Source organism: Phaenicophaeus curvirostris, chromosome 1, assembly GCF_032191515.1.
Source record: "Phaenicophaeus curvirostris isolate KB17595 chromosome 1, BPBGC_Pcur_1.0, whole genome shotgun sequence".
NCBI classification, from domain to species: domain Eukaryota; kingdom Metazoa; phylum Chordata; class Aves; order Cuculiformes; family Cuculidae; genus Phaenicophaeus; species Phaenicophaeus curvirostris.
This window is the reverse complement of record NC_091392.1, coordinates 78992028-79004491: the sequence shown is the minus strand read 5'-3', so window position 1 is coordinate 79004491 and position 12464 is coordinate 78992028. Positions and strand designations below refer to the sequence as shown.

Here is a 12464-nt window from a genome sequence, read left to right as displayed (position 1 = left end):
GAGCATCAGCTTATATTGGGCTGTACCTTAGAGTGCAGGTCAGCAGGTCATATATTTGCCCAGTTTCAGTGGGATTATTCTGGAATTAAACAGGTATATAATTATTATTTGAAGAGGGACTCGTGCATTTCATTTTGTGCTTGCATGAATTGTAGTCACAATGCTTTTCAAAGTTAAGAAGAACAGTGATGAAGTTACAGCCGATACAGCAGGAAATAGCTATGAGTAAGTCAGATTAATGCTGCTGGTTTCCTCCATGAGCTATTCATGTGTATCAGAGTTATTTTTAAAAGCATCTTAAAGTTGTGGAGTGTATTTTGTGTGTGTATTTTGTCTGAAGAAAATTAGATGTTTGTTTTACCCTTTTGAGTAGTCTTCTATCTAGGACACGGGGTTTTGGGGATTCATAATGGTACAAAATCCCATTTCAGTTTTCTTGAAATTCTTGAATGTGTTACATTTCATATTTACCGATTTGATTTATCATGAATGCACTTCTAAAGCTAATTTCTCCCCTGCCCCCTTTGACTTTGTAGAGCAACTAAAAAGCCTATGAAATCTATCTTGAAAGCACTTTTACCAATATAGAATGTGGAAGGTGATCTGTGTTGGAACTACTGTAGCCCTTCATATCCATGTAGATTTTTCCCCAAATACGTGAAGTATTCACTGTGTTCACAGATAATATCTTTATTGTATTCATTCAAATCAGAAATACATGGGTGGCTGGATGTTCTGCAAAGATATCTACCTTCTCGACTCCCACTACCTGGCTAATATTGGAGTCATAGATTTATAAAAGAGTGTGTAGTAGCAGTTCAGACTTGTTGTTTGATGGCACTGTAGATACTCATTTTAATGCTTGTAGGACAGAGAAAATTTAAATGACCTAGAGTTCTAGAGGAGTCTAGTATTGAGAAGTATCTAATATTTTCAAAACAAAACTGAAATATTCTCTATATAAATAAACATCGAAACCAAAGGATCAATTACATGTTTTTTTAATGTTTCTCCGTGTGTACTGTCACATCATCTATTCTGAAATATAAGTAAGGTTGTTATAGAAAGGATAGTTCTATGAATACTGTTTCTGGACCTGCAAGTCTTACTTTTGCTGTTTAACACGGAGAATTTCCCCAATAAAAAAAAAAATCATCTAACAGTGCAGAAAGGAAATGTATAAGAAGAAAGAGGATTTCTTTACAAAAGCAATAAAGGAAACAGGCTAAGACCAAAAAAAAATCATAGAAATGGAGGAGGACATTCCATGTAGAAAACTTATCATGTATTTAGTGTTCGGATTTCAGGTCTTGACTTCAGAAACTGAAACATTTGATTTTATTAAATGTTAAATTAACAAAAGAAAATAAGGGCTTTTTTAATGATAGTGTCTATTAAGGGTAGAGATGTGCCGAAGAACATACAAAGACTCTAAAGTCAAATATAAATGACCAGATATTGTCATGGTTATGTCAAACATTATCTTGTTTTAAATTTGTACCTTAAACTTCTGTTGCAAAAAGTAGCTTAATCTGTGGATTGGGGCTACTGTATATGGCTTTTAATTTCTAATTATGAGCTTATTCAGAAAAGCAGGACACTGCCTGTATTACGTAAAATTTATTTATTTATTTTTGTGACTTTATTATGTAAGATTTGCATACCTTTGGTGTTCCTTTTAACTATGAAACAAGTTATTACAAGTATTTGCAATTCTGATTTTGCAGTTTTAGCTTTGTTTAGATTGAGGACCAAAGAATTAAGCAAAGTTAATTCACTTTTATTAGTAAAGTAAATGAAATGGAGAAACGTCATGGAAGGACTTAAAACTGAAAAGAAATGATGGTATTTCTGGTGATAATAACCAAATACCTTACATGAAAAATCACTCTCAAAATAATCTTTAGAGATATTAAGTATACATGCCCATTCACTTTTCATTTGTAGATTAGAATTTCAGATATCCTTACCTGTTATTTCATTTCAGACTCCCTGGGGAAGAGTGTGTCTGCCTTATTAGCACATACTGACACAGGCCAGAGTTTTCTAGGGAATTTTCTAAGGACTAAGCTATTTTTGGAAATAACAGCCAACAGTTAAAAAATAATTTGACATAGTGAAGATGGTAAGATTTTTTGACAAGACAATTCAAACTTTTTCAGAAGGAGATATGGAGAAAGGTGCCTCTGTCTACAAAGTTCATAATTCCTTAGTATTTTAATGAAAATTTTGTGATGAAATTTAATAACTTGCATTAAGTTATTCAAGTTAAAGACTGCAAAACAATGCTTAAACTTAACTGTAAACATTCTCACTGTTGAGAAGAGGTAGCAAATTCCTTTGGGTTTAAATTTTCTGAGGGACTGTCTGTAATTCACTCCTAAAGGCTGGATGTACAAGAAGATATCTGTGCCTCTACATAGTTGTTCCGTTATTCATCCATCAAAATCATAATTGAAAATGGTCAATGAAGTTTTTCTTAAACAAATCAGACTAAAAGTTCTCCCTTCACATATTTTAGTGCTGCAGTTATTTCTTTACAATAGTGGAAAATATGGCTCAGTATATTGGGTAGAAATCTAGAGTGTATCATAATCTCATATTCTTCAAGTGACCACTGTGGATTAGCATTGGAACATTTCCTAATGCATCCTCTTGCATGTCCTGGCACACTCTTTCCTCTGTTTCCTTGATAAATCAGTGAATTCATATTCTTCAAATTTTCCATTTCTCCAGTGGCAGGTAAGCTATCTTTAATCACTGCTTTGAGTCACATTTATAGTCTACTCTTTGAGTCAGCTTAATTTGCAACCCAGATTCCTGTCTAGGAGAAGTGTGTTAGAGCAGTGGTTATATAAGATGTTCCATATATCCCACATAGATTCAAACTGCCGTTTTTCCCACGTAGGATAGTATCTGTGTGCCATTTGGCATTACAGAAGCTGAGGTAGGATAGGGAGGGCTGACCTCATTCTTTCTGGGCAAGAGATCCTAATTCCTTACCTGGGACAGAAGATACATTGTACATTTTATGTCGTACGCTCAATCCATCTATGTTGTGACATTACATGAGGCTTCTGCTGGCATAGCACACTGTTACCTTGAAGGTAGTGTGTTTAGGTAAAGAAGGTGGGAATAAAAAAGACAAAGAGATCCTCCTATGAAACCTTTCGGTATCAGGGTTATGATAATTGTCTGTCTTAGCACTGTGAATAGGAAGGACCCTTCTTAAAACACTTGTGTTACAGATTGGTGATTTTCAGTTATTGATCCATTTCTATTAAGTGACTTGCCAAATCATGCATCGCAACTGGAGAATTTATTTTTGAGCTCCTGAAAGTACAAATGCCCTTCAGTGTTATCCAGTTATTATCAGAATTTTGATTTGTGTTATTGTTTTGCAAATGTGCTTAATTTCAAGCATCAAGGATAGCTTTCTTCTGGAGGTTTATTATTTGAAGGCAAGTGCAAGAGGGGGAGGTTATTAAAATTGGTTTCTTTTAAGTCATTAATCTCAAAAGTGATTTTTTTTTTAATGCTTGCTATATTTTAATGTGACTTAGAACAAAATAGGGTGTCATTACCATTCTTGTTCCTGAATGTTTGGCTTGGCATTTGATGCAAGGCCTCAATTGCAGGCTGAAGTGCCAGCAACCGAAGCTGAAAACAGGACTGCGGTGGGCAAACTCAAGATTTAATTTCAGAAAGAGTGTTTATATTTTCCCTGGGGCCACATTAATGAGAGTCCAAACCCTAAATGTTACCACCAACACATTTTAACAGACCAGTTTCCCAGTTTTTAAAGTGTGGTGTCACCTTGAGTATTTTTCTTTTAACTTTTTCCCCTTCTTCTGAGTTTAAAAGAAAAGCAATAAAGCTATATCATTTTTGGCTAGATTCAGTGTCATGTCTGGGCAACACAAAGTTCTGTGTAGTGCAACAGTCACATTTAAAAACATTTAATCCTATCTTCTATTTCTCTATCAACTATTTTAATAATTCAACTTTAAGTTACCAATGCAAAATTTCATGTTCCTACAGAACACATCACTATCTGGTATATGCATAGGGGTTGTAGGGGTCCACATATTGATGTCGTGAATCAGCCTGATGTCAGAACATCTGTGCTTTGCCTAGGATGAACTTGTGACCATCAGGTCAGTGCCAAGAGAGACACTGGTGGTGGGGTCACTGAGAGTTCCTTAGCTCAGTTTCCTGTTCCTTGAGCTGGCCCTGTTTTGTGGCTTTAATAGGATTAAAGAAACATTTACATTGAGGCTTTAGGAGAATTTTCACACTGCTGCTTTACCCAACTCAAAGAGCAGTATAAAACCAAAGAATTAAGGAAGGGATTTATGGAAAGTTGTAGTGTAAGATGAGTTGGTGCACCTGGCTCTCCTTTTTCTTCTCTGTGCATAAGACATCCTGAAGCAGAGTACTGCATGTGATACAGAAGTGAGCTTGGCATTTTTTCCTGAATTTTTAAGTCTCTCTAAGCTTTGAAATTATTTTTTTCAAAATATTAAAAAAAATTGTAGTAGGAGGAATATTTTGATCTATAGATCATATTAGACATTTTTTCTTCAGGGAGGGTCTGATGGCATTTTACTGCCACATTTCAATACTGAAACATCATGCATTTAAGAGAACTTTAAAGTTCCTGGAAATTTAAAAATGGAAAGGGGGAAAAATACAATTCTACTTGCTTAGGTTCATTAAAATCCAGAGGAAATTGTTAAATAACCAAAATTATAATTTTCAAATTCCTTGAGTAATCATTTATGCTGATGAAAGCCATTTAGCTTTTTGCAATTACGTTAGGGTAAAAATTACATAGCTTGAATTTCTTTAATTAATTTAACACTGTTTCTTATAGCCCTTTGTGCCTCACTGTATAAATTAACAAAGACTGAGATTATGCCTGTACTCTTCAGTCAGGTAAGATTCCAGTTGAAAATGGAATCAAGTGGCGTTATTGCTGAGAAAATATTGTGCTGTCAAAGTTAAAAAGGGACTAATTATAATGTTCTACAGTGAGATGACTGGTTACTACCCTATTTCAAAACTACTCATGTGATTCAGATGTATTGTGGTTTTAATCCAATGTATATCATTATAATTACTGTGGGAGTTATATCAACTTTAGATTTGGTTTGTAATCACATAGTAATTTGATTTCTTCTATGGATATAAACTTTTCATGTTAATAAAGGTTTGCCGTATACACTGTACAAATTTCACCCAGGTGTATCCATCAGGGGATCATGATGATGTTTTTCACACCATTAGGCAATTAAGCAGTGCCTGAGATCCAGTGAAATGCAACATCTGTCATCCAGGGTCCCTCTATTCTGCAAATATTTGATAAGGAGACAGAATTCTATATTTCTGTTGTCCATTAGAAAGGCTGCATATGACAGGAGGAAGTGATGCACGCTTATACACCTCCTGTCTGCTCTAAGTGAGGATCCTCTGTATTCCTGATTCGTCCTTCAGTGTTCAATAATTGAACAGTATTTTACATTGTGCTTCTGGAAATCCGAGCATTATGACTGGGTAATTTGTTTTGAGATTGGTTAGTTTGCATTTGTACAATTTTCTCATGATCTGTTTTGAGATCAAGTAGATAAAAAAGTTGAAGTTCTTAATTCAGTGTGTGGTATCGCTCTTTTTTAATGCAATTTGGGGCTCTTGTCCATAGGCATTTTCATGAGATTTATATTGACTAAGAGAAGCTAATTAAAAAAAACCTAGAAAAAGCTATGTATCCTTATGTCTGAATGAAAATGAATACCTTTATTTTAACATCTTAGTGAGAAAGTCATGTCAGCTGAATTTTGGAGATTTGTGTGTTTGTTTATATTTCACATTATTGTATTATATATTGTATACTATATATAAATTATATGATATATAATTTAATATTTTACTAGACTGAATAAGTGAATGCTTTGAGGAGGAGGACTTGGTGAAGATTTTGTCAGCCTTATTAAACTAAAACCGCTATTAATTGCTGTCTTTTTCTTTGAAATTCATCTATACACTTCTAACCAAATTTGTATTACAATGATTCCTATTTCACTGACATTTCTTACTTTAGAATATTTTAGTATGTATAATTAGGTATTTTGGTTACACAGCAGCAGTTATAAATTTTCTTTTTTAGGTTAGTGTAATCACATTACTTTGTACTATATGCAAGTTTTTATCAGTTTAATATGGTCAACTTGGATTAATTAAAGCTAAGCAAATCATCTGCAATTTTATTTTCTTAGTACCAGGCTGACTTCTTGGATGTTATAATTCTCTGTTGTACCATTCTCTTGACACTAAGGGGATCCTAAAGAGTCTTAGAAAGTTAGTGATGGATGTGCTCCGCAGAGGCATTTTGTCATGCATCTACAAGGTTGTCTAAGTACAAAAGAGAAGAGGCAATTGTTCCACTCTGGTTGACTTAATTGCAACGTTCTCAGTGCAGAAACCAGAAGTGGATCAGGTCTCTTCCATCCTAGATTTCTGTGATAACATTTTAATTACATTGAAATTGAGCCTTAAAGAGACACTGACAAAATACAGAAGACCCTTTTTTCCATTGTGTTTCCATGATGTTGAAGAACAGTCTTGTGACCTCTGGACTTGTGTTGTGAGGATCCAGAACTCACGCACATCTTCATTAAAATGACAAAAGAAACAAACAAAACCCCGCACTTGTGCTATGTAGAATTTTTCTATCCATGTACCAGGATAGAAGTCTACAGTAATTGCAAGGCATTACTTAGCATTGTATTGGCTGTACAGTTTTGAAAGGGAATTAATTTTTTCTTTTGTTCAGTCCACAATTGATAATGTGCATAAGGATTGTTTATTCTGTTCCTAAATGTGTTTTGGTACTGTTGAGGAATATTCAGAGTTCAGTGTTTGAGCATTTTATACTGCATCTCATTTACATCAGAGTCATTTAATGTAGACGTATTCCAACTTCAGTAGTTTTATCTGCGTACTTTTTTCCTTGAGTTTTTTAGCTGGGAAATTACTGGGAACATTTTAGAACTGGTTATATGCAGACATTTTCAAGCTACTTTTATCACTAATCTTGCAGCTTCTTTGCTCTGGTATGACTTTTTCTTTTACTATTTTTACCCTTCTGCTGAAGTTTGATTGAAAAAAATTTATGGAAAAGTTGGTTTTACCATATGTCTTTTCATTAATCTTTTCTGTGATTATTTCCTGCAATTGGATACGTGCAGCAAAGCCTGTGGGATCAAAATTTGAGACTTAAGTTGCCTGTGAAGCTAGAGAAACATGTAGAGCAAATTTTCTTACCTACAGCAGTTGAAAGATTAGATAGATGAAGCAACACAATCTGGTTTCCTGATTACTTTTTGTATTCAAGTCAGCTTGAATAATAAAAAGACTAAGTAGTCTTTACCCATGTTTTAGTCATTTAGCAAGGTGCTTCAGTGACGTAAATATATGTATATATAGTTAATATGTATATATGTTATTTTTCTGCTTTGGCTGCAGACTACTGACTCATATTATTTAGTTAGGGGTATTTTTCTCTCCCTTGCTCCCCCTTCTTCCCAGCTTAGCAATGTTTTTTTGTCTTAATTTTTTTAATAGCGTAAAATAAGATACTGCGAAGGTAAAAACTTTCTATTCTATTCTATTCTATTCTATTCTATTCTATTCTATTCTATTCTATTCTATTCTATTCTATTCTATTCTATTCTATTCTATTCTATTCTATTCTATTCTATGTTCTTGATGCTTTCATTTCACTCCATAGCCTTAATACAAATCTGCATCTGGAAAAGAAGCAGAATAGCTAGTCTAGTAACCAAAGGAAGCTGCTTTGGGGAATATACTATACATGTGTTGTTGAGAAGTCTGTGCTGACTGGCAGTTGCAGAAGTAATTTGGAGCTGTGTAGAGCAAAAAAAGCCTGCAGATTATTATATTCTACTGGAGATTTTTTTTCTTCCTCCTTTAGAATCTTCTGCCTGTGACGTTATAAGTCATGACCTGCTAAGAGCCATGGGTACTCAATCTGTTTATGCTTTGGAACAAGGAATTCTTGTCTTCAATGACATTATTGTAGCTGCAGGTTTATGAAGTGCTTCTCGAGCAACTCGTCCTGAATGTTGCTGCAGTACTTTGGCTTCAAATTCCAAACTGAGGCTTTCAGTAAAATGTGTCTATCAGTAAAAAGCATTAGCAAAAGTGGCAGTCCTCTCAGTAATGAAGAATTCCAGTAGTAAGCATAATCTCAAAAATCTGAACAGTAGCAAGTTAATTTTCAGAACCTTAATGCTTAATTACTTATTTTAATGCATACATATATTGCTTACCATGGTCTTAACACTAAATTTATCACAGATTCATTGGAGGCTGCTTTTTCCTTGTCGAATTTCTTAATATGAATCCATTAACTTTAATCTACAATGGTAATTTTAGAAAGATAAGTGTATTTTGTATGATATAATCTTTGCCTATGCCTTCAGGTACATACTGTTTCATCTTGTCACATCTTATAATTAAAGTTCCATGAAAACTGAAAACCTGACTGTTAAATGCAAAACTAAGAGGTAGGATTTTCTTCTCAAGCTGCTTCAGTATGTACCAAACTCCAGTGTGTTGTCAGGGGACACTGCTTTAGACATAACTAGAGGCATAAAGTATTACAATTCCCCAGGAAGCTCCAGGTAATCATGATGTAAGTCTAGTCTCCTTGACACCTCAGTACAATAATTATGGTGTGACTCTTTATGTTATTTTAGTTAAAGCTTTGTATGTAACATGGTTTTTCACCTCCCAGCATTGAACAGTGATTGTTCATGATGTGTATTATTAACCATCTGTTATAGTTCTTCTTAGAGGCAAGGAAATTGTACTCCTAGTGAATCTTCTGTTAATGGAGAATCACATTAGATATAGCTAGAAAGCACTCATGGCAATGGAATTGCACTTATGCAACTGGATTTACCCTGTGGTTGACCAATCATGCACATTTTTAGGGTAGTTTTTTCAGTTTAAGTCCACTGCAAACAAATAAGATGGAATGATTATTTCTATTTTAAATACTTACTACCTCACAGTATAAAATACATTCTCAGAGTAATGAAAAATATCATTCTTATTACTGCTTGCTGCTTGCTTTCCAGTAAGAGTTAATCCAGTCGTGTAGATACCATCTTTGTACTGCAAGGCAATTCTGTGGATATGACTCAACATGACCCTATCAGATAACTTTATTTTTAACTTGGTTGGATAACAATAGCAGTTCATTTATGTAGGAAATTTGCTGTTGCTTTTAACTAAACATATTTACCCCAAATTAATTTGGAACATGTATGTGTACTGACAAACAAAGCAGGTCTTTGGTTTTATTCAATTTCAGCACCTAACCCTGCCACTCAAAGCTTTTCAGGAAGCATAGTCTGATAGTCTTCAGGCACTTTCCTGGAGAGATGGTAATTTGTGGTTATGAAGCTCCACAGAAGCCCTAAGTAATCTCTGCCAAGTCATTTGTAGCCATATTAAAACAGCATCTGTTGGTGCCCATGACTGACTTGAAAACAATTCAAGATTAAAAAAACTGTTAAGCACTTTACCCTCGATGAGGGCTCATGATCCGACAAGCCTGGATAGAAAGTAGTCTGAGGCACTTAGAAATCCATATATATATGTGTGTGTATATATAGTTCCTTTTTCCACATCACAGGAAGTGATCTGATGAATTTGGCCCTTTGTTACATTGCGATTAATCTACTTGGTGCTTGTTTTGTGAGGACTGTAAGCTAGCGTATATTAAAGGCTATACAGACACTTGCCAGAACACTGCTGATTCCATGCTGGGTAGAAGCAGATCGTGTTCAAGGTAGACATGCAGCGTAGATTCATTCACATGACTCCATCTGTAAAACAATAATTACAGCACACACAGAAGTATAATGAGAGTTAAGGGGCTGGGTATTAACAGGGCTAAATAAAAGTATTTTTAATAAATAAAGGATGATCGATATCTCTGGGATTTGTGTCTATCTCAAGTAATTTATTGCTCTTACTTTTTTGTTCTCACAACCAGTAGAAAATATTTTGCCCAGAGGAAAATATGAATTAGACCTGTGTGGCATAACATGTGGAAAGTTGGATTTATTTGAAGTCAGCCCAGTCTAAGCCAGTGTTAATCAACCTGTAGTCTATAAAACATTAGAAGCAATATGCAAAGTAATTCCCAGTTCTTCTTTTTTATTGATTCAAATAAATACTTTGTTTAAGTACCAAATTTAATTGTTTTGTTATTGAATTTAGTAGTGGAACTGATCTTTGCTCTCCTAATTTTTAAGTAGTGTATTTATTACTCTTCAATCATGAAACAAGAGAAGGAAACAAGGTAGTGGGGTAGGTGAGGGGTTTATTTGTTAGAAAGTGAAGCTGGATGTATTGACACTGAAGATAGTATGTGTTTTAGTAAAGGTTTCCTCATAAGGGGAAACCAGAAATGGCAGAGTGCACTTTGTTTCAATGCCTATAAATAAAAGTGAATTTACCAGCTTTACAATTCCCTTTTGTTTTCATGGCCGCATTAGAAATTCCTGTGTTCTTGGAAAGAACAGCCAAAGAGTGTGCATATTGGTAGTTGCACAGTGAAATGTCACTTCTCAACAGTGAGGAGGAAGAAAAAGATTAGTATTAAAAAATTTGACTTTCTTCTTATATTTAAACAGCATTTTCCACACATCAGACAGTAATCCATAAGAAAGACGCTTGTTTTCTACAAGTTTGCAAAAGCTTTTGATTTAAAACCTTTAAAAATCGATGAGATTTCTGCAGAATATGCATGGGTAACTTTACTAGTAGGAGAGGTGTCTTCAGCTTCAGGGCCTCAGTTTGCAAGATTGTATACACAAGTGCCTTTCATTGTATGAGATATTTAGATGCTTAAGTACTGTTCGCATAAATTTCTCTGTTTGTCATAAGTTTATTAAATCCGATTGCTAGACCAATCAACAATTGTAGCAATTATGTAACTGTATATTTAGTATGTGGCAATAGTCCATAAATAATGTGGTCAAGGACTCCTATTAAGTCGGTAAGTCACCCTAGATGTTGCTTGTGTGTTTGTATGGGTAAATAATTCCATTATTGTTTTTGTGGGTTTAGATAATGCCCATTTTCCTCCATCTACAGTGGTCTGAGAGGGTGTTGCAACCATTTTCAGTTCATTTATGCTCTCACTTGCGTTTCATTGACTGAAAGTGAATTTCTTTCTCTTATTTATGTGAAGTTAGTAGTTTTTTGCATTCCTGTGCCCAGGTGGGAGATAGTGGAGATTCTGGGAGGGTTGACAAGGTGTTTTCCCACCACCTTCAGCAGACTAGGCAAATGTGTTTTAAAGATGTGTCCAACATATGGTATTATTTTAACGGTTTCACTGATCAAGTTCAGAGCATAAAATCCTTAAGGTTTAGAAGTTGCAGAATTATTTATTTAAGGAGAAAGAAACATTTTCACATGGCAATATAATTTATTGAACATCACTCTTTCCTAGAGGTTCACTCTTGAGCACCGATGGCATTCTAATGTGTAGCAGATACTGTATAAATTACAGCCATGAAGAACCTTGGTTTTATATCCTTAGTAAGTGTTATCATAGAAATTCACAGGTGGACAGACAAAAATGTCCTCTTCTGGGATTAACTCTAAAATAAGAACTGCTACACATATGTACCATATGGATCTGTTTTCCTTCTCATCCATATATAAGTAAGAGGAAGTAATTCATTGTTTCTTCATCTAACTCTCAGATTTGCAGGTTTGTCAAGGTAATAATTTTTTTATATGGTCTGTTTAATATGCTGGGGAATTTTTTAAAGCCTTCTGTTGAATCTGTGGGGAGTTCATGTTAGTGCACTGGGAAAGAGTTCTGAGCCCGTAGTTTTACTAGAAAATATAAACACATAGCTGAACTTCTGCAACTACGGAATTTTTCAGAATCGTGTCAGCCTCATTCACTAGTGTGGTTTAGTTGGTGGGGGTAGGAACAACGAGATGTATACATCATAAAATTGAACCAAACAAACCCCTCATCTCTGGCTTTTCCTCAAACAGTGCTGTCTGCCAATCAAAATACAAGAAGATTTTATGCATCTGTAATTAGACTGTTATGTTCTGCTGAATGCTGGGATTGTTAACCAATATCCAGTATAGCATATGCACAGAATCCTAACACTAAGTTGCAGTAGTCCATTTCAATCGATTATTGCACACCATGAATGAAGGCAAGAAGAGCCTGAAAAAGCAAGATTTTAATATTACAAGAAAACCCATAGTTTTTCAGGAATAATTTTTCCCAAAAATATTTAGAAGCTGCCTATGGATTCAAAATGCAGTCATTTATTACACTTAATTTTGGAACATTTATGGTCTCTATGAATGTTGTATTTTATAACGCAGACTGA

At 34.6% G+C, this 12464-nt stretch overlaps 1 protein-coding gene across 6 annotated transcripts in view; it reads left to right on the top strand.

The window, feature by feature from the left end:
* The window catches only part of CCDC91 (coiled-coil domain containing 91), a 150655-nt gene that overhangs the window by 117843 nt on the left and 20348 nt on the right, over positions 1-12464 (top strand). Inside the window, exon 13 of one of the 6 annotated variants that reach the window (XM_069864520.1) lies at positions 7023-7111. The exons of the other annotated variants lie outside the window; for them this stretch is intronic. Coding sequence (XP_069720621.1) covers positions 7023-7091 — 69 coding nt within the window. The 3' untranslated portion in view covers positions 7092-7111. Of the gene's footprint in view, positions 1-7022; positions 7112-12464 lie in introns of those variants that run through there. 6 annotated transcript variants of the gene reach the window in all.